At 39.4% G+C, this 23,110-nt stretch overlaps 1 protein-coding gene across 3 annotated transcripts in view; it reads left to right on the plus strand.

Moving 5' to 3' along the window:
- The first annotated feature begins 200 nt into the window (after positions 1-200).
- EEFSEC (eukaryotic elongation factor, selenocysteine-tRNA specific) overlaps positions 201-23,110 on the plus strand; it is a 121,115-nt gene continuing 98,205 nt past the window's right edge. Inside the window, exon 1 of one of the 3 annotated variants that reach the window (XM_038148798.1) lies at positions 201-340. Coding sequence is in view for 1 of the 3 variants with exons in the window: in XM_038148796.1 (XP_038004724.1) it covers positions 507-777 (271 nt within the window). In the remaining 2 variants the exon portion in view is untranslated. Of the gene's footprint in view, positions 341-455; positions 778-16,706; positions 20,645-23,110 lie in introns of those variants that run through there. The other 2 variants (XM_038148796.1, XM_038148797.1) reach the window with 2 other exon arrangements.

Raw genomic sequence — 23,110 nt, forward strand, 5'->3', positions numbered from 1 at the left:
GCTTCTTCACGTGGCTTTGCAATGTCCATGTGACTTCGAAATCAAACCTGGTCACCACAGCTCCAGCAGCACCGGGGTTTGCTTGGGGCAGATGGAGGGGGTGCTGTGGCAGTGAGCGTGTTTAAGCAGCCCTGCAGTGTTTAATTAGGGTGGGTGAGGAGCGAGCGGAGGTGCGGGCGCTCAGGGTGAATCCCGTGCCCCTTCCCAGGGCCGCGGCTGCCGCCCTCCCTCAGGCGGGGCGCACACCGGGGAGGGGGCGCAGCTGATGGGCATGTGGCCGTTGAGGCAACCGGCTGAAATTGCCCCACCTTGCAGGGGGTGCCCGGTGAGGGGCAGAGAGGTGAGCTGGGTGGGTGCCGGGCCGATAGTTCTCATCCCCGGGCGCGGAGCGGGCGAACGGCGCCAGCTCCGAGCTGCCCGGCGCACCGGCCCCCGGAACGGCGGCGGCGGGGCCCGCGTTGCCGCAGGGGCGCTGTGGGGACGGACCGGGCGGGTGCAGCGCCGCCATGGCCGCCCGCGTCCTGAACGTGAACGTGGGAGTGCTGGGCCACATCGACAGCGGGAAGACGGCGCTGGCGCGGGCGCTCAGCACCACCGGCTCTACCGCCGCCTTCGACCGGGCGCCGCAGAGCCGCGCGCGGGGCATCACGCTGGACCTGGGCTTCTCCTGCCTGCGCACCGCGCTGCCGCCGCAGCTGGGCCCGGGGCCCGGCGAGCTGCAGCTCACGCTGGTGGACTGCCCGGGGCACGCCTCCCTCATCCGCACCATCATCGGCGGTAAGGGGGGCGCAGGGGGCCGCCCGGCCCGCCCCGGTGGCTGCTGTGCCTCCCGGGGTGCTCCGGGCCCCGCGGGGCTGCGCCCGCCCGTGTCCGCGGTGGGAGCGGGGCTGCTGGCAGCCGGGGTGTCCGGCTGCGCCCAGAGCGGGGGCACGGGGCGAGACAGGTTTTTCACGGGCTTATGACTGTGCTACGCTTGCTCTTAGTTGCTCTTCAAATAAACCAAACTGTGCTCACAGGAAAGCACTTTGTACACGTGAGTTCTTGGAGTGCTGCTCGGATGGTCAGGTGTGCTCAGGTTTCTTGCACTTACTAGAAAAAAAGTTTTATTTATTGTATATGGAGGCTTATTAATAGCATGGAACGGCTCCATAAATTGCTGTTTTCTTGCCTGTTGAAGCCGTTAGAGTTTGATCTTGTCTGTAGTTGAGAGCTGTGATGCAGTTGCTGGACATGCCCGTGTTGTCTTGGAGGACTAGGGAGTTGTAACATGATAATTTTAGGCTTAGAAATAATGTTGTGGATTTTGGTAACTCTTCATAGATTATGTCAGAAGGTTAATTTGGTTTGCATTAGGACTCATTTTAAATTAGTTCACCTTCTTCTGTCTCCCCCTTCCATCTCTTGTAGAGTGTTGAGAGGTGGTCGGTGCTTGGCTAAGGAGCTGCTGGAGTCCCAGCTGCAGGAGTTTAAAGTAGTCACGGGTTGTTGCAGCTGCGGGGATCCGCCTGCAAGTTCAGTTCCTCTGCCAGTGTCTTTAATGACAACTTGGTGGTTGTTTTGTAGGACAATGTTTCTTGGCTAGACTGAGGTTCAGGGTGAGTTACCTGTCACGATGTAGGAATTTAACCCCCTTTTGAACAATCGTGCTGTTTGTAAGTTGCGTTAATGGTAACCCTGTTATATTGTTTGCACTTCTTGTGGGTAGGATAATAAATATTTACTTATTTGTCAATTTCCCTAGCAGTGAAACGCTCTGTTTCAGCAAGGTGTGCTCCGCAGCTGCAGGGGAGGAGTGGCCGTGTGCTTAAATTCCAGAAACCTGCGGTCTTGTACTCATCTCTTGTACTTGGCAAGCCCTTATTATTCTTTAGTAATTGTAAGCGCTTGATTATCTTCTAAAGAGCAGAGTTGACTTTGGCAGATGTTTCTTGGATGTACTGAAGAGTCACTTGTCAGACATTCCTTTCTGCCGGCAGCAGCTAATCGGAATGGTGTGAACTTTCTCATGAGGGGGACGTGGGAAAACTTCGAGATCAGCTTCAACCAGTTTTGTTTTTCAGTAACTTTAACACTTATTTGGGATGGTTGTTTGATACACAGACTTCTCACTGCTTTCTGTTGTTTTTATAAAGATCTTCAAGGTATTTAGTCACACCTGAATAAGTTATTCAGATTTGCTTATTGATAGGCTGTGCAGGGAGAAGGAAAGCATGGATGGGATGAGATGATAATAGTTTTCTTCCCAGCAAAAATAATTCTTTACATATGGTAATTCAGACACATAAGCACATCAAACTTGCTTAGTTTCAGTTATACCAGGTTATGTATTTTACTGATTAGTTTGATTTATTGCAATTCTCTGTGTTAAGAACGGGCTGTAGAGAAAATGCAGTATTGTTTTAATAGTTTAAAGAATTAGAACTTAAGTTTTCTGAAGTTGACAATAGATGTATCTTGATAGTGGATTTTTTTTTTTACCTTTTTTTTTACTACCAGGTTTGAAAGGTGAAGCCTTGATGATAAAACCTGATCTGTGCCTGTGGGACTATTTAAGTGCTTTACAGGTTTAGGTGCTTTACAGGTTTAGGTGCTTACAGTTTTTGGTGAAACTCAGACTGAAGTGTAGCATGTCCTGTGTAACAGGATACATTCTTTGGTGTTCATGTGTGTTTCAATAATGCCAACTTTTTCATCACTTCAGGAATGGAAAGTGAGTCCTCCCAGATAATGGTACTTGAAAAATTCAGGTTATTTCATCTACTTCCTTGTTACTAAGCATTAAGGGTTCACCATTCCAAACATTTTCTCTGCAACCAGGAATGCCACTACCCTTTTCTTTTTGATGGAATCTGTGATTTCCCTGTTACTACATGGTTTCTCTAGGTATGGTTTTTCAGTAAGACATAAGTGCAAAGTATTTTATCTTGTGTTTATTCTGCACCTCAGATTTCCCATATTTCTTTGAAATATCGCTGTTCTGAATTCAAATTCAGCTACAGGTGGAAGTTGACCTGCAGAAAAACTAGAATGCCTGTGGGCAAGGGAGCTGGATGTGAGGATTTGGAAGGTGGAGTGACAGCAGAGATGAGAGGGCTACTTCCGAAGTCTGTTAGTCGTGTGCATGCAGGGTTTGCAGGAGAAGCTACTGCTGTGAAAATGTCACTGCATCTTCTTGTTTGCAGTTCTCTTTTTTCACGAAAGGTGGGATAAACTAGTTGGCTTGCCCTTGAGTGCTCCCAGCTCATGGAACACCCTCTGCTGTGGCAGGTGGCACCAGCGTTGTTCACTCAGGTCTCTCATGAGGTGAGGAGCTCAAAGGTTTCCTTCTGAGGAGTCACTTTCTGCCTCTTCTCTTCCGAAGCGCCATTTTCACCAGTGGTGTCCCAGGTTATCGCTCTCTTGTGACTGTCATCTTTTCTGTGCTCCCAGAGTGCTCTAAGGGTTAATTCCTTTGCTGTACAAAGCTGATAAATCTGCTCACAGGTTAAATGTTACTATTTACCACTCTTTAACATATTTCTGTACGTAGCTAATTCCTGAAGCAGATTTTTTCGTGTCAGAATCTGGTATTGCGTTTTTGTCATGCTGTGCCAGGTAGTGCTTGACCTTGTGAGTATTTCTCGCAGTCACTCACAAGATGCACGTTCAGACACAGTACCTTAGGATTAAATGAATGCAGAATATTTGAGCAGTAACCAATTGGAATGAAAAATAGAAGTCGTATTTCATTCTGTGTGGCTACATTTTTCTTGCAAAGCTTGTCCTTGAAAACAAAACATATCAAATGTTAAATCAAAACTGTTTTGTTTTGGGTGGTTTTTTTTGGTTTTTTTTTACCTGCATGCTGGGAATGGGAAATGTTGCAGACAGTTTCACCCAAGATGTTTTGTTTAAGTTTGAGATGGAAGGTGATAGTCAAGGTTGGAATGGAATAAGTAATAGTCACTTGGTGTACTTCATCATGCCTTTCACTTGTATTCAAACCATTCTGGTTTATATTCTTCTGAGGCTCTTGTGAGTCTGTGGCAGGAAGGCATTAAGTTATTGTGGGTGGCTGTATGGCTTTGACTGTGCTATGTATTTCTGTCTTATTCTTTCAAACAATAAGAACAGAACTCTTTATTTTAAAACACAATTTCAGGCTTTTCCTGTGCTTTAGCAAGACCTTGTCTCAAGCAAGGCAACAAAACCAATATTTACAGCCATTAGTGTCTGACTTGTGCCAAGCAGTAAGAAGCACCCAGATCTGCTTTCCACTTTGGTTTGTGCACTGAAGGAATGACTGCAAGATGCAGGACTGATATTTTTGTCACTACTGCATTCTTCTGTTGCTGTAGAGATTTAGGGTGGTATTTTTGGTAAAATTTCACAGAGATGGGGTAGTTTCTGTCACAGCACTAAGGAGTTTTTTTTAAGCTTCTGTTCTTTTGTTAATGTTCAGCTCCTCATCTTCCACAAAACTTACGTTAGTGTCATTGGAATAAAATAAGAGTTGCTTTTACATTTGTTTGTCACAGACCTGTGCACCAGTAGGGTCTGGAATAGTTTCTCAAATGAGTTCAGCAGGAAGGGATGCCTGCAGAGAGGTTAGACAAGTTAATCTGCCAGACGAAATTCAATCCCCATATTTCATTTTAAGACCACTTTGCGTAGCAAAGTAGTTTAAGCAGTAGCAGATTTTTTCCTTGCTGATGGTTAATTTCATGCCCTACAAAGGGTCAGCACACTAATATAGGAGAACATGATTACCTCATCCCAACTTCCCCCACACAGGCAGCCAAGGGTTACTGAGTGTTTGCTTTAGGTGAGCTGTTGTTGGATGCCCTTTATCTGTTTGATTTCGAGATGGGTCCTCAAAACAACTTCTAAATCAGAAAATTGTCTTTTTTTTTTTTCACCTATGAAGTTCAAAGGACAAAGTATCCTTATAGAGTTTTAATTGGAAAGCTACTGCTTGACCCTGGCTGTTTAAACCTGGGCTGGGGGGAACTCTGACAAACTTGTAGTTTTGTAATCCTTATGCCTGTCTGAACCTTTGACCTTTTTACTTTATAACTAGAACTTCATTGTCACCATTTGTCCCTGCAGTTCTTTTCAAAGCAGACTGCCTTGCAAGTGTCTGTTTCCACTTTGCTGCCGTGTTCAGCTAAGGAAGGGTATTAATTCATACCTGATACATTGGAGGGGCCAAGACTTTTGAACTTGCACTAGAGCTTGGAGAGGGGGAAGTGAGCATAGCAAAAGCATGTCTTGCTGATGCAAATGAGTACAATGAAAACAGGCTTGGGAGATCAAGGGAAATGTGGTCTTGCTACCAGCATTCAAATTCAGTCAGATGCAGATTATTTGTAAGATTAACATATCACAAAAAACCTCCACCTTTTATCACAGATTAGTTGTTTTGCTGAGTTTGTTATAAGCTTTTAAGAGGATTTGTAAACTCGGGGTTACCTTTGCATTACTGCCATGAAAACACCCTTCTGTCGATGTGAGCTTTTGTTTGTTGAGATCTTTGTGAAGATGTGGCAGTTCTGGTTTTTTTTTTCTGTTCTAGGTGAGTGAGCTAGTAGAGCTTTATAGTTGTAGATGTATATGTGGATGACTTGCTGTTGAGTACAGATGTTGAATGAAGGGAAACCTCTGGAGGGAAAGAGTGCCTTGTATTTAGTGGATATCATTCTATTCAGAGAGGAGTCACCAGAGAGCCTTGAGATCTTTGTCTGCCAGTTGGAAGTGAGAGTAACATAATGAACCCTGTTCTGGTGGAAAAAAATAAAATTAACATACAACTCTTGTGTAATGTAATTCCTATCCACAAATCTTGATGTTGTGGTTGATGTTATGGAATTACTGGTTAAGGGACTTCAGCTGGCACTAGTGGGAATGTTTTCTAAAACCTATTAGACTCTTTGGGTTCATGGTGCTTGTGAATTGCTGACACTGCTTTGTATTAAAATTTCAAATAAACTTTACTTCCGTAAATGAAATTGAAAGAGTGTCTTTTTCTTTTTTAGTCACTATAATTTGGCTGGTGCCGGATACTTGTCTGACAACACGAAGAGTATTTTTATTGACATCTTAAAATGAAAACCACTTTTTTTTTTTTTTTTTTTTTTTTTTTTTAAATTAAGGAGTTATGCATGAGGAAGGGTAACCAGTATAAATACTTTGCATGGTCTCCACAACCCTCGAAATGGAACTTTGTCTCCTGGATGTTGCAGTGCACAAGAGGGCAGTGTTTGCTTACATTGTGGGATCTTCGGGATAAGTACTGGGGTAACAGGTCAGCCTGGGGGGAGTGACCTCACTGTGAATGAAACAGAATTAAATACACGATTTGGAACACAACTCCGGGTTAATTTTCTCGTTCTTAAAGAAAACATCCTCTGTGTTTAAAAGAAGGTTAGTCTTATTTAATCTATAATTTGGGTTGTGCTTTTTATACCTTAAGCAATAAAAATGTGTGGGGTGTTGTCTTACACGTGACATGAGACAAATAACAGGTGAGAAAAAACAACTGGTTTGATGTGGAAACCATGGAATTTAGTGTGCACAAGTCTTTTATTTCCTTCCTCATTTCCCATGTCTTTTAATAACTGGGTAAAAGGAAGCTAGTTGTACTAAATCTGTTCTGAACCGCTGCTGTGTGAAATAGGATTTGTTGTGTGATATTGGGTAGGATGAAACTTGGGGGGTGTATCAGGGTTCTTTAAAATAGGGGTCTTGTGGAGTTTTTATCTGTCTATATAATAACTGTAATAGCTCTAACTTTCTATGTATTGTGTTACTTCTTGTTTTTGTGGGTTTTGTGAGTGGTGTGACAGTGGGACTGCTGCTGTTATTTCTGTTCTGTGCCCTTTTCTGCAGTTTTGACTTGAAGCTGATTTCACTGTGAAAGTTATACGTTCAACAACTTCCTAAACTTACCCAACAACTCTTAGGCAATATTAGAGACTGAAGCAGGAGGAGTCTTCTGTTCATTTTCTGGGTCAAGGAGTTTACAAGGAGCCAGAGACCCATTTTCTCCTGATATCAAAAGTTATAGTGAATAATCACATTCTCTTCTGCTTCTTCTTAGATTCCTGTCAGAAATGTACTGGTTTCTGTGTGTGGTTTAAAAAATAAAAATAATTGTGCATTTCCTGTTTGGAAGATGTGATTTATAATGGAATTCCCAATCTAAAGTATAGATTTTAACCAGGATGGTTTTATTGAAACTTTTTTAAATGGGAAATTGTCCCTTGCTAACATATGACAATTTTTCTGCAAAGCTTCTGAGTGGTTGTGTTTGTTTGCTTGTATACAGCAAAACTGTGCTATTTGACACTTTGTTATTTGACACAAAACATGACAGCTTCCCAGGAAAACTTAATAACCAAGCACTGTAATTATTCTGTTCAAGTCTGCTTGATCATTTTTCCTATTGGTTTAAAAACAGAATTTCTTTGTTCCAGCATGCTGTGTGCAGGCATTCATCAAATAACCACTTTTCACTTTTGCTTCATGTTTATTCTTGCTTTAAATTATTTTGTAAGCTGTTTGGAAGAGCAGGGAAGCTTTGTTAATCAATTTTTAGATGCTTTAAAATATTGGCTAACGTAGTCAAGTATTATAAATAACTGCATAAAATCTAGAACAACTTACTGTAAAATATGTAGCATATTTATAGTTAAAATTACCCTTGTCAAAGTAAATTTAAAGCACATTTTTCAAAGTAGAATTTTTACTGATGATGGATATGCTTGCTTGCTAAATAGTACAATTGAGCAACTCGGTGATTTGCTAATCAAAAAGCCAGCCTTATAATATTCTACTGTATTGGTTCTGCATCTTGATTTAAAAGTTGTCTTCAATTAGTAAATGCTAGATATAAGCAGAATGATATGTTGTTTATGTATAAACCCTTTTTTAATAGCTGGTTAGCCTGATGGAGCCATGAACTGAATTTCCTGAATATATTTGTTTTGGGGTTTTTGTACTTAAAATAATACATGTTTTTGCATGGCTATTGTAAAGTCCTGTTTATGAAAACCCCTAGAAAAACAAAATATGGGCGGAAGAATTGAGGTTATAATTGTAAAGCAGATTTGCAACAGATCTCACTAAGTGAGCAAACCAAACCTGTACACTGTCATTGCTAAAGTGCTTTAAGTGTAATAAAAAGTTGTTTTTCCTTGTGGCAGTGAGTTGTTTTCTGTCTGGGAACCCTAAGGTTGGCCTGGCAAGCCAAGGGCTAGGACAGCTGTTCTGCAGTGGTCATTTCCAGCTGGATTCTTGAACACGTTGTGTACTGTGGGTCACAGCTCATCATGGGGTAAAACTGAGTTAAAATGACCCTTGTGAGCTTCAGCAACGAGACTGGAACAGCTTGCACGATAGCTGGGATTGCAGAGGTACTGTGCATTCTGTGAGGAAATATTCCTTGTGCTAGCTGTGAATTCAGATTAGGTAGCTGTTCTGAAGTGCTTCCTTTAAACTATTTGCTTCTAGAAAGTGTTGCAGGCTAAGTAAATACCAATAATTCTTATTTCCTATCTCCTTATCAATTACTTTACCAAAATGTTCTCGTGCAGTTTATCTAATCTCTTCAAGTGAACATAAAATGGTTTGTGTTGGCTTCCAAATTGAATGACAATCTCAGTTTCAAACTTACACTGATTAATCTTACATTAGATTGTAATTATCAGCGTTACCAACACTAGGGGTAGTTGGGACCAGACAAACAATAATGAATATATATTTATGTTCAGTGTAACAGCAGAAGGAATTAGTGGATAGCAGAAGGAGAGGAAATGTAGTAGACATGTAGCTTAAATAAAAATGAAGTAATTGTATTCAAGAACATCATGGAGGTAAAGAATGATAAGGGGGAATAAAACTGAGGTTTGAATTTTGAGATTTATATTGATCTGGGTAAGAATCCAAGCTCCCTCACCTCAGGCTCTAGGGAAGAGATGATTCATTTGGGCTTATGGTTTTGTTGAGAAACTCCTTTCTTACTTCATGTTACAGAAGGGATGATGATGACTCTTTTGTCCACTGCAGATCTGTTTTTTTCTGCAGTACTGGAAAAATGAATTTAATACAGTTGCCTGTAGCGCTTTCTTGTCTTTCATGCTTATGTTTTCCTTTGTTTTCTGTCTTATTTGGGGTGCAACATACGATTGGCATATGAGAGTAAGCTGGTATTCTTGGATCTCAGAAGCCTTTTTTAGTTGTTAAACTTTGCCTTAATTTTTTTTTTGGTCAAGTTTTACCTTGGTCTTGTTTCCATTAAATGCCTTGTAGAGCAGGTGAACGTACTTTCGATATGATTCTCCTGTATATGTAAAATTTGAAATGGTCTTGAAGGACCTGTTGAGTAAGGGAAAAAAAAAAGCTATGGAAGTGTTTGAGAGTTGTTGATAGAACTATCCTATCATATTAATAAGGACAGGCATAGGAACTTTTTTTTTTTTTTGTTACAGATGTTTATTTATGCTTAAATTTACTTCTGTTATTTTAAAAACTAGCCTCTCAGCAGTATTACTTTTGGGAAGAAAGTTTTCCAAAGTATGCAAAAACTGCATTTCAGAGAGAAAAACAAAATTGTAGCTTTCTTTTTTAGGATCAAGAAGAGGGGGAGGGAAAATGGTTTCCTTGTATTTGACTGTGCTGTTGGATGGGAGACAAAGCTCAGTCTCTCTTGCTGACTAATGTCATCATCAAGGCATTTTTTTCTCCCACAGAGCAGTTTTGTCTCCATTGAGACCCCCACAGCCATTGGCAAGACCATGGCCTGAGATTAAATCTCACGCTTGGGTGAAATTCTAATGACTGTAATTGTTTCCTCTTTTTAAGTCTGTGGTCCCTTCATCAAAGAGTGGCGTGGAAATGATGCATTTATGTTGTAAAAAGAGAGGTCATGATTACCTGAACCTGTGGTTGACTCGAGGGGATTGTGTGTCGTGTTCTGGCAGTGGTTATCCACGCTGACATGGCAGTGTGTGAAATGATTTAGAGAGTGGCTCGGAGTGCTGCTGTGGCACAGCTCAGTTCCCACTGCCTCTGGGCTGTCACTTGAGGTGAGCGTGGCAGCAGCAGCAGCTCTGCTGTGTTGGTCACTGCTGGGACAGGAGGGGAGAACAGTAAATGTGGGCTGAGGAGGGAATTTCTGTGAATGATCCCGTGCAAAGGGCTTGGGGCTCCTCAGCAAGTGTTACTGTTAACCCTTATTGGAGGTGTTCAGCAGCTTGAAGGATGGCACCAGTGTGGTGGGGCTGGTTGTGGAGGAACCCAATGGAAGTGTGAATGTGGATATGTAAAGAGTTTCAGATTATTCTGTAGGGACAGATTGCCCCATCCTGTAAAAGTTGGAATGTACGTGTGCAGCAGTGTTGCTGTGCGATGGAAAGATTCACATAAGTATTTTCTGTTCTTTGGCTTTAATGTGCAGTTGTGTATGTATACAGTTTTGGGGACTGTACTGTCCCCAAACTCTGAAGATTTAGGAAAAAAATGAACTGTGCATTGATAAGAAAACATTTTGAACTTGTACTCTATAATTTAGCAAATATCCTTTAAAGACATCAAAAGATCTGACCAAGACACATTTCAGCAGAGGATAAGGAAAATGGTTCAAATAGTGCCTAATTTTAGGTGTCTAGGTTGCATTTAAAGACTAAAGAAATCCAAAACCATCATCATTCTTATAAGCATTCAGCATTAGAATCTTTCCTTGATCTCTGAAATTATGAGTATTCAGTTTAGAGTATTAAAAAGTTTATCAAGAAAAAGCCACCAAGTGTCAGCAGTACTGTTCACCTAAGGGACTAGCTTTGGGGATTTGACACTGAAACATAGCCCCTGTCTGGCTATGTTATTGGTCCAAATAATATATAATTAATATTTCAAACCATATATAATTAATAATTAATAATATATAATTAATAGTCCCCCTCTTATTGATAATACATAATTAAATCATAATATGATTTTTAAAATTCCTTAAAGTTTGAAAAGCAAGTTTTTGCACTGGAATGACATCTGTTTGTTTATATATGTATAAATAAAGGAAATAATAAAACCATTGAAATAATAGTTAATATTTATTCTTGTGTATGGCTAAAAATTCAAAAGTCACCGGTCAGGCACCTCTGATAAGGTTTTTTTAAGGAAGTAATTTGGTTCCTTGAATTTGCTTGCTGTTTGATAGATTTTCACCCTGTGGGAGGGACCATCATGAGTATTTTTTTCTCTGAGTGGATATTTCACCTGACTACAGCTGAGATGCTCCTGTTATTTCAAGTGCTGTGATGAAGTTGTGGTGCTCATGTGTTTGTAGTTGAGCTGTCCATTTACTCTCTTTGGTGTGTATTGCCATATGCAGCAATTGTGGCTTTTTCTGTATAAAACTGGTGTTGAACTGAAGTCTCTTGTGGGAAGAGATTCACCTGTCTGTGGTGCTGCATAGTGCTTCTAGGGGAAATACAAAAAAAGAGTATATTTGGTTAAATTGAGCTGTACCAAACTTCTTGTAGAGAAAATACTTTTCTGGTTAAGGGAACAAAAGAGTTTGAACTGAAGCTAAATACTATTAAAAACAAACCCCACAAAACCAAAACAAGTGACTGAAAATTCAGTCTTTAGAGGAAGTTTGTTTGAGGTGTTTTCATTACTGAACTGTGCTCACTAACAAATTATGTGGAGGCAGGTGGGAGTTCTTTCATTGTACGTCCCTAAATGTGCTTTTAAATTTATTTTAAACTTTATATACAGTATAATATAGCTGATTATTCTACTAATATCCAGCACTGCTTAATGTGGTTGAATATTTTCTTTGTTGTAATTTAAAGCCAAACAAATCAAAGTGAAGATAAATTTAGCTGTTTCTTTACTTACCCTGCACCAAGAAACCAGTGAGTCCTAAACTTACTGTGTAAAGGAATGCTGGTTTTTTTAAAGACTTGCTGTCAAATTGATGCAGTGGATGAAAGTTACTTTGGTCACTGTACTTGTTTCTTTTTCCTTTGTATTGTAAAAATATTTATTTTTTGTCTCATTAAGAAAATAGTGGAGTGTAGCCAGGAAGAGAATACATCCCATAGAAAGTGATGTCAGGTTTATGGAATTTCTTGTTATGTTCTTGCATATAATTGAGTCAATCCTAGGTAAAACCAGAAATTACTAATGTGAAATTTAAATTAGTTGACAGTATCCTTTCAAGGCTTGTGTAGTGTTTTGAATTTTTTTGCAGTAACTTAAGAGCTCTTGTAAAAACAGTTGGGACAAAATAAGTACAAGAATATTTGAGGTGACACTGTCTAATATTTATTTTAGTAGCATATGATAGTTTCCCTTTCTGTTGGAGAGATAACAATTTTGTAGCATCTCAAGTGCACCTGTATTAACTGTTATTGGATGCTGAAAATTTTCAGAAGGACATGATGCAATCTTCAAAAGGCACTCATTTTGGGGATGTTGTTATTCTATTTAGAAGCTTTATGTAAAAGAGTTGTAATTTTGTCCCAATTCCTCTTTATGCACTGTTCAGAAATAGAATAAATAAGTTCTGTGAGTGAAAAATCTGTTTCTGCTAGGAGGATGCTAAAGTAGAGTGTGATGTTCTCTAAGAATAGCAAACTAGTTTTCAGGTCAGAAGCATTGTACAGTATAGATGCAGTAAAAGCAGCCAAGGTGAGCTCAGCTGTAAGAAGCTGTTTATGAGAATTTATCATAAGAATAGGCTTGTGTGGTTGTGATGGAAATCTGGAATGCTTTTGCATAGACTATAGGTGGCAATTGTGATTTTGTAATAGGTCAGCAAAATACCAAGCCAGTTTTTCAAAATTAAATGCATTTTGGAATGTATGTTTTTCTGCTAAGTGGTAGTGATCATTGTAAATGACTTTAAATGCATGAGTTGTAATTTGTCTTTCTATTTCTGTTAGCTCTGAGCACCCAAAAAAATTGAGCTTTAATCACCAATGCTGTGTTCTTTCTTGGTGATTTCAGCATTTCATTAAGAAGTGATTAGTACTCTTCAATTATGCATTCATTTACCTTAGTGATGCATTTACCGTTAGAGATAGTGTTGGTTTATTGAATTTGGCTGATGCTGAGCAGTTTCAGCAGATTTTTTTTTTCCTTGCCATATAAGAACTGAAAGAAAGCAGTAGAGAGGCATTTACAACCTTGGCATAATTTTAAATGATAATTTTACTGGATTTTTAGGGGGGAAAAAAAAGGAACAAATAAGGCGTGGTTGTTTTTTGTTTTGGTTTTTGTTGCTGTTGTTTTCTTTTTCCTACCACTCTGGACTTTTAGAAGTCCTTTCTGAAGTCCATCTCCACAGGCTTTGTCTGCAGAACATCAGTGGTTCATGGTGTGCCTCTTTTAGCCACAGGGGAATAAGCTCTGTAGCAGGCTGGTGTGGAAGCTTGTCTTTAGGATAGATTTTTCTCTATGTTCATAAGCTGGCAGTTCCAGAAATGAATGAAAAGATCTTATTTACCTAAAGGGGTGTCAAGGAAAAAGGAAAAGAGGAGAGGCAATGTAGTGTGAAATGGGATTAAAAAACAATTTCTTGATGTTTATGTGGTGTCCTTGCCTGTATGAATAAGAGGGAGAAGAAAAGGATCTTGATACTTCTAAAAACTGCTCTTGTTTGTTTTGTATCATAACTTGGGTTAAATTTAAGTGAGCACTGACTTAAATTTAAGTGAGTCCCACTCTCAGTTGGACCGAGAGTTGCAGTGGTTTGTGGCAGGAGGAGTTGGATTGCGGATAACCCAGGTTGCTTCACTTCTGTTTGTTTCATGTTTTCTGTTTCCATGTTTTAAAGTCTGATGGCTTTGCTTTGAGATTTAGCAGTATCCAAGCCTGAGCTGCAGTTTGTTCACACGGCTGTAGGGAAATAGGCTTCTCTGCCTGCCCAGTGCTGCTGCAGAGGGAAGAGATTGATGCTGCTCTCTTGGGACTGAAAACTTCAAAGCTTTCATTTTGCTGGTAAAGCCTTTCCTAAAATTTGTGTACTTTGAGATGTTGTGATTCAATTTTCCATGGACCAACAGAATCTAGGTCCTGGAGAGAGGCAAATCTTCTCATTGTACATTGAATTCTTGTTTTTTCTGACTAACAGAAAACATCAGGTATGTTTAAAACATGATGACTACAGATGAGAAAACTGTTTTAAAACCTTTTTTCCCCTTTTGTGGTGTCTCAGGTCTCTCTCCAGCCCCAAAGAGTAGCTTACTTTTAACAGGACACTAGAAGTAAAAAGCATATAAACAGATGCTATTATTACTTCATTGAGGGAGGAAAAAAATTAAATATCCATTTCTATGATTACTTGATTTTTTCTTCTATGTACACCAGTCATTAGACAATTTCATTTTATGTACCTACATACCTTTTTTTCCTCTTTATATGCTTTATTTCAATGTTATATTTTTACAAAATGGCAAGATAATTTTTACCTCAAAAGCCAATTAACTATGACATTTTAAACATAATTAATAAAAATAATTTATTGGAAGTACTTTAAGGAAATCCTCTAACAAAATTTAATTTAAGTCTACAGTAAATTGTCAGTAAGAAGATACTTAATAAAGTTCCATTGTATTTCTCTTCCGTTATCATTATACGCCTCTCCAGCAGCAGTTGTCTCCATCGTTTGATGCAAAGGCCAAAGTGGTCAGATAACAAGTATATTTACTTAAGTTCATTTGAAATGAAATTCTCATTCTGATTTTTCCATCCCTTGTTCTGTAATTCTAGTTCTTGCTGTCAGGAAGTTCAATTTAGAAACCATTGTGCTCTCTGAGTCTACAAGATATGAATGGGAAAGGAGACCTAAGAAAATGTGAAAAGCAATAATTAAAAATATAAAAAAGGCTCATACGAGGCAAGAGCATCCAAGAAGGGGTTTTGTGAAAGAGTGAAGTAAGTCATCTTTAAATATTCTTTGTATACTTGATATACTTTTGATCCTGTTTCGTATTCATGCTTAGGAATTTCTTCTCTTAGTCACAGAGATTAGATTGGCAGAGGCAGATGACTTTATTGCTCTTCTGGGTGCTTTTTTTCCCAGAACCCCATCCAAGCTAGGGGGTGATGGCTCAGTGCCTGCACTTACTGCTCTTTGAATTTTTGCTGGGACTGGTGTTCTCTTGCAATGTGCGGTTAAATGCAAATCTACTGTTATAACTTTGGAGTAGCAGCATTAGTGCCTTGCACTCCGTGTTGTTTTCATGTTTATCCAGGATTCTTGTTTGTTGCTTATGTTGAGTGAATAACTTGAGCAGTGCCAGCATTCCTGAGAGCTGGTCACATGAGCCTGGCAGAGCAATGTGTATTCTGAATAGACTTTGTTTTCTGTAGGCATTCTTCCCACTTCCCCGGGGATGCTGTCAGCTTTGTTTTAACTTGAAAATTTAAATTTCGATTTGTGTGGAGAAAAAAAAAGTGGTTTTCAATGATTAAACGAAACATGAGGGTGAGTGTGGGATGCAAAACTGTGAGAGCTGCTGTACTTAGCTTATGATGATCCTCCTTTGTCACAGTTCTGTTCCTGTTGAAGGTTTTGAGCTTGAGTGATGTTTTGCTTAACCCACAGGTGTTACTGCTCACAAACTCAGCTTACAGAAACTGCTACTACTGCTTGTAAAATGCTTGTTCCTTTGTGTCAACATTTGTATTTTATTCAGTTGTTCTCCCATCCTAGAGAAAATGCTGGAAGGACTTGCTCTGAATTATACTGAAATATCTATGATTAGATAATCATGTTCTGGTTTATATAGTGTTTGAGCTGTCTTAGGAAATTTCTGTGTAGGGTTGTGTTGAACAACTTCACTTTTGGAAATTCTTCAAAATACATAATTGAAAACTCTTTTCCTATATTTGTGAGGGCTTTTAGAGATAAAGGGCCCGATTTTGTATGTTGATGGTTTTTATATGTTCACCTCACAAAGATCTGTGCTATTCTAAGTATAAAACAATAAAATAACGTGGTTGTGTCAGAGATTAAAATACTTTCCTCATTTTAGGGAGCAAGGGGTCTAAATTTAGTCTATCAGCTTTGTAAACCTAGGGCCTTGCTTTGTGCTTATCTGTGAGGTGCCATGCATATTTGCAGCTTTGTAGAAGTACCAGTTCAGTGCCCAGCTGGGTGTTCTGAATCCATGAAGTCCTTGTAGGAATGAGCTCAGTAAGGGAGACTGAGCTACCAGGATTAAGGTCCAAACCAGTATGAAGTCAGACCAGGTCTGTATTTTGCTCCTTGGCTGTAAAAGTTCATTCACATGAATATCTACTGTTAAATAATAAACTATATAATTCAAAACATTCAAAGTATTTATTTTTAAACTAATATTCCACCAGTGAAATTTGGAATATCTTTATGGCACTCATTCTGATGTAAATTTTTTTAAGAAGTCATCTGCCTATAAATCATGATAACTTAGATTTTCCACCTTGCCTCCTCTTAGTCCTACGGACAACATTTACTCAGGCATTGCTACTGTCTCTTATCTCGATGTGGTTATAGATCATTAAATTCCAGCCCCTCTTAACACAGTATAAATTCTAGTCTTGACAAGTATTGTGCCTAGTTTTATTTAGTAATTAAACTTTGCATGGCTTCCTTCCCTTAAGGTGAGCTTCACCTTTTATATTTTAGTGGACTTTTATTAATTAGTTGGAGAATGTGAAACACAAATGCCATACACCCTGCAATTTCTGGAGTGCTTTGTGGTGTTGGCAGTTTAGATAGCATATCCACATGATATAGTTTGTTTTGTCCTGAAGTGCTGGGATGTGAAATTTACATGGCTGTTGACCCCTTGGGACTGCTCTGAAATGAGGTGTGTATCTTGTGCAATCCTAGTCAGCAAAAATTAAAATAAAAATAAATCCACTGTCAGAAGCCCTTGTGCTGGCCTGGCAGGAGGTATGAAATAGTACCCGGTGCTTGATAATGGCCTGTTGGAGAAGGGTCTCTAGCACAATGTGATGTGACTTAGTGGAATAACAAATTATGCAAAATGTTTGCTGTTGTCATGATTAGGTAGTGAATTGTTGGGCAGGGCCTGATGTCTGCCATGGGCTGAAGGCCAGACAACTAAATACAGAATAAATCTTTAATGAAATTTGAGTGGTGAATTCAATTTATCTTTTAAGACAAACAGAAGTTACAGCCTTTGTGTCCAAACATGGAAAACTTTGTTAAAGTGAACTGAGAATAAACTAATAGATCACTGCTTTGACTGTGGTTTTCAAGTGATAAGTTTGTGGTGATTTTTGCATATAAAAACTTCCCTTGGTAGTTCAGTATAAAGTCTTAAAACCTTAGCCAGAGCAATTTTATGGCAGCATTAACTCTTCAGCTACCCTTCTGCTGAAATTTGCAAGTTAGCAAAGCACCTACTATTTAGCATGGTACCAAGTCAGGGTAACTGACTGCTGCCTAGAATGTGTCCAAAAAATTTGTTTTCCAAAGTATTGTTTGTTTACTTTGGCTCTGATTATCTGTGTACACTGCAGAGAATGAAAGTATTTTGTTTCTCAGAACTGGCTTCTGCAATGTGTTAGGGACTGATTTGTTTGAGATTTCTTTCTGCATGCTGCACTGCTATGGCTGTGTAGTAATGTGGGTGCTTGAAATGAAGCTTGACGTAAAAACTGAGATTGTTTGAAGAGTGTCTTTCTTGAGAACAATCTACTTTTTTGACATGAATCTTATTTTTCATCCTTGATCCAACTACTGTTCTGATAAAGATTATAATTCTTGTTGATGTTTGGAGATGGTGAAGGTTTAGGGACTGATAGTGCTACAGAAGTCTCACAGAATCTTTTATCATGACATTGAATTAATTTCCCAGTTTGCATGTGTGTGGAGTTGTATGTTGAAATATAAGAAGAAATAACCTAATTGCTTTCTCTTTGTATTTCGATTTGGTTATCTTCTGCAGCTGGAGTACCAACTTGACAGTCTTCTGCATTACTGTCACAAAAATCCAGAAACTTGCATCCAAATTGGGGTTCACCGTGCTCCATTGTACAGAGGACTCTAAGGCAAAATGTAACGTAGTCCTGGTAACTTGAGGTAGTTGTCTTCCAACTTCCCACTAGGTGTTAGTAGCTCTTCTACCCATTCTACATTGACCTGCTTAAGAGAAGCAAAGCTGGAGTTGGAAGAAAAGAAAAAGCACTTGGAGGACGCACAGTAGTTGAGTGTATGAAAGGGATATATGTAAGAGATTTTAACTGATATAGGCATGTTTATTGCTGCTAGTTTTGGGTGTTCTTTCTTCTTTGTTCCTTGTTATCCCCCTCCATTTGGTTCTCAGTTGTGGTGAGATTTGCCCTTGCTTGATTGCGAATTTTCTCTCTCCATCGCATTCTGTTGATGCAGGCAATGACTTGGCTTTGCAGCCTTGCTGTCACTTTGCAGCTGTGCACCACGTTTGGTTGTTTTGGGCAGGCTTTCCTGACTCCTGCTCAAAGCTGGGGCTCGCTTTGAGAGGAGCTTCTTGACCCTTTGTACTTTGTGTAGTACCCGCCTCGCAGGCGGACTCTGGAGCCGTTGTGTGGAATGCGTGTCTAATGCGTTCCACTCGGACCTCAGTTCCATTCCATAATGTTAGCTTTAATTGGCTGGTTTTAAACTTTCATGTACAATTTGGTTGTACACGGTAAATTACCACCCTCCTCGCCTTTTCCTAGGAGCACGAAAGTAGAATCCAGACTCTGCTTTCCCGTGCTGCCTTTTGGTATTGCCCTTGAGCTCTTTTAGGGACAGCACTGGTGGGTAGTGTTTCTGTCAGAGGACAGACTTCTTTTCTAGTGGGCTTTTTTTTATGTCTAATCTTCCAAAGACTGTACCCTTTAAGACTGTACATTGTGTTGTATTTTTGAACCGAGTTCTGCATTTGAAAGTTTAAAAAGAATTACTACTTCTTGCCCAAAGAAGTATCTCTGGTTTAATAACTGTTGCCTAACTCTTAGTGTGGCTAGATAGCCAGTGTGCCCTCCAAGTGATTTTTATTTCCTTTTAAATATTCCTGTATTTTAATTTTCGTTACTTTGTTTGAGTGCACAAGGACATCAGGGCAACATCAATGATATAACCAAGGCTGGTCTTTACTATGTAAGAATGCCTTTGTAGGTGCTTCTGAAGTGTCAGAATGTGTGGCGTGGACAGAATGAGAGTCTGTTACTAGACAGGTTTCATCTAGGCTTAAATACTTGATTGGAGCATCACCAGAGCTACTTTTGAGAAAGATGAGTAGTTGAGTTACGTGAGGAAAAAAATGGGCAGTGCTGCATACAAAACAAATTTTGCAGTTCAAACTCAAAACAGTGATGAGTCTCTTGTTTGTACTTGGTATGAATGAGGTAAAACAAAGCCTGTCTTTATTCTCCACATCAGGCTTGTGAGCTCATGTTTCGGCTTTTCCTTTCCCCTCCCTTTCTGACATGGGCTCTTGTCTTTCTTTTCCTTGCTGAACAGACAGTAACTCTCCACAATATTTTTAATCTCAACAAGATGTCCAGTGGCTGATGATGCAAAAGTGTTGCATCAACAAAGAGGGGATGATAGCTGGAGCATTCCAGGTCTGACATTTTTGGCTGAGGAGCTGTGTATTGTGGCCACTGATTCCTCCCGGCACAGCATGCTTGCTTGGGGCAGGAGACTACTTTTCATTGACTCCTGTTGTGTGACTCCCTGCTCCTTATTTTAGGTTTCCCCAAGAAGTTATGACTGGGAGTTTCATGGTTTTAGATGAAAGAGCCTGTTGTCTTACTGAATTATCTCCTTTCTGTCTATATTTAAACCAAGTTGGCAGGTAAAAAAAAAAAAAAAAGATACTGTAAAACAAAAGCTCTCTTATGGTAATACCTGAGGCTAGATTAGAATAAAAGTGAAAGAATTATTTAATATTTTTTGTTTACATATGTTTGTTGAGGATACTTGCTTACCTGTAGTCCATTGGCACCCAGCAGTGGAGCCGACCTCATTGCATTGAGCTTAAATGGGTTCCTGGGCCCTGGTGGGAGCTAACTCACAAAAATTTTTCCACTGAAGTAGATCATGAGAACTATTAGATTATTTGGAATAGAAAAATTATTATTATGGAATTTAAAAATAATACACATTTGTAATTATGGCTGTTGAGTAGCCATGTACTGTGCAAGTGCTTTTATTCCTAAATTTTTGGGAGAAAAATTACTTTAAAGTGTAAAAGAAATACTTTCAATTTTTTTAATGCTCTAGTGCAATATTTTAAGGTAGTAGCATTTTTTACTGACTGAAGTGAACCCAGCTCATGAAACTTTTCATTCACTAAAAGTATGGCTGATGCTTTTTAAAACTGAGGACTTAAGAATTTCCTCATGACAGCTAAACTTCTTGAAACCACATAAAAATCTGCTTATACCATAATTCAGCCTTGCAGCACTGCTTTTATTGTGTGAAGAACCTATCAGAAATTGATTTATAAGCTTGTTGTTCCCTAGCTGTGCCTGTTTGTTATGTATCACTGTTCTTGTTCATAGTCTGTGTTCCCTCACAGCATCAAACCTTCAGCCATCTCTGCAGCTGTATCTTACACTCTTTCCATCAGGTAATACTTCCAGCCATGAAGTTGTCCCCAGTTTAATAAAGGTAAGGTGGGATAATTTGTTGACTGCTACCTAAAAGCATCATTAACCATTGCAAGAGGGGAAATTAGGGCGTGGGTTTAGTGACTTTTTTTTTTTTTGCAAATCTTATTTTTGATGCAAAGGCAGTTCTGTCGCCAGCCAGTCCAGCATGCAGAGACTCTCCCCCCTGCCATAAAACAATGAGCACATTCAGGCACAACTAGTGTTTTCAGTTATTAAAAAACGGAGCCGTCTGTCTCTGCCTGTGACTTTAATCTTTAAGCCTTTATTCCCTATACCCCACCCCCTCTTTCTTTCCCCAACCTTTTGTTTGTGAAGTGCACAGCTACAGGATATGTGGGCCTGGAGTTTCTGAATGTATTGTACATTCCCCTGGCAATTACAGATGTTTATAACCCTGACTGATGTTATTTCAGTATTGTGGATGGTGAACAGAAAATTAAAGAATGCATTTTTCATTGCCCCTAGCAATCTTTAATTTTTTTTTTTTTTAAGGACAGGAGAGAAGGAAAAAAAAAAGAAAAAGCAAAATGTAAACTGTAAAATTAAAAAAAAAATCTTGTTTCGCATTCTCAGATGAAGCATATCTGAGAGCTGTGCAGGAATACCTTCCATACTCTACCATAACTCTTTTGTTAGGACAGTGTGTTAAATGCAGTGTTGTAAAAACAGAATAGGACTGGATTTTAATACAAAAGAAGCTCCTTAATGCAGGGTGCAAGAATTTTGCTTACTTTATTTCAAAGACAAGGTATCTTAGGGCTTGTAACGACTTAAGAGCAGAATCACATACTTTTTTTTCAGCTTTGTATGGACCACTTGTTTTTTGTAGAAGGATGATTTAGAATCTGATGAGTTTGAGTTTTACTTTTGGACTTGGTGACAGAATTGTTTAAGAAAATTTTTTTTTTGTAGTCTTGTAGAAATATGCTCTTGCTCTGTACAAGGTTTTAAATCAATTTCTTACTACTGGTAAGAAAGAAAGCTGCAGGTGCACTGTAAGATTACTGTCCTTGTATTGACAGAGAGGTGGAGAGAAGAGAATCCTCTAGCAAATCTCTGTGATTAAGGTGATAATTGGTGTGTTTCTTGGGGACTCCAGTGCATTCCATGATTTTCAGAGTAGTTGGCCTAAAACATTGAATTTAAGTAGAGAAAAGTTAATTGGAGTCAAGAATTTCAAGGTGGTTCAGCAGTATCTCTCAGGTACAATTTTCATATCTGTACCTGTTTTCAGCTGCATGCAAACTGCTGTTTATAGGTTTTGGAAGTTTGGAGTTGCATATCTAAATGTATATTCAGGTCTGTCTACCTGTGTGATGGTCCTTATCTCCAGTGACTGCTGCATAGAACTTTTCTTTAGACTGATCTTTCAAAGATATGGCAGAAGAGTGAGCAAGAATTTACAGTGAGATATCCTTTAGCTAGGCAGGACTTGAAGAAGTTAACACAAAAGATAGCAAAAAACTCTCCTTGTCATCTAACATTAAACTGATAAAAATATGCTTAAAGAAATTCTAGCATGTTCCAAGATGTTTATAATTCAGTAATTCTTCGAAGCACCCTGAGGGAGGCAATAGATGCACTGTAGTAACAGTTCTCCAGTCCTCTGGGAAGGAAAAAACCACCTAGTTGGTCATTAAGCATCACACGTTCTTTTCATCCTGAGATAATCCCGTACTAAAGTGGTGTGTTGCTTGTGTAAGGATTGCTGAGATGTGCTGGTTCTCTTTGTGTTAAAACATGGGGGCATGGGTGGGATTGAATCCTAGGTATGCTAATGGAAAGATAGCATCTTGTACAAATGAGATTAACTTGAAAAGTTGAAGAGCTGAGTGTGAAGTAGTCCTGATAGAGAACAGAATTTATAGAAACTTCATAGGTACTGTTCAGGAGTCCAGTACTGGGCTTGTATGCAATAGTGGATTCAAATATGGGCAGAAATATGAACACATTTGTTGGGAAACTTTTCAGTTGGTCTGTTCTTGGAAATCAGAGTGTTAAATTGCCTTAACAGCTAATACAGGAGTTCACTTACTGAAACAGCACACTGCTTTGAGGGAAAACGTGTGCACTGGTGGCTGTTTATGTGCTGCTCTCCCTGAAGCAGTCTTGGCAAATAGATCAAGTTATTCCAGTAATTTTTGTACTGTTTTTCTGTTTCCAGTATAAACCTGGTTTTGCATGACTTATCATTCCTAGTGGAAGACATACTGGTATAGGCTGCTGTCAGCTCTGTAGCCCTGTAGTGTCAGCGAGGTAGCAGGAATTTCCATGGATGTAGGTACCGCAGAGGCTTTCACTCAATATTTGTCTCCACACTCCAGTTAGTGGAGGAACCTCAGGTGCAACATTCTTGAAGCTGGGAATAGTCTGTTTCTGATTGGTGTGAACTGAGTCATTAGAGATGGAGCAGAGACTCCAGACGTGTGGAGGTCAATCAGAACTGGAGATGGGCTCATGTCCT

Source organism: Motacilla alba, chromosome 12 (assembly GCF_015832195.1).
Source record: "Motacilla alba alba isolate MOTALB_02 chromosome 12, Motacilla_alba_V1.0_pri, whole genome shotgun sequence".
In the NCBI taxonomy this organism is placed as follows: Eukaryota; Metazoa; Chordata; class Aves; order Passeriformes; family Motacillidae; genus Motacilla; species Motacilla alba.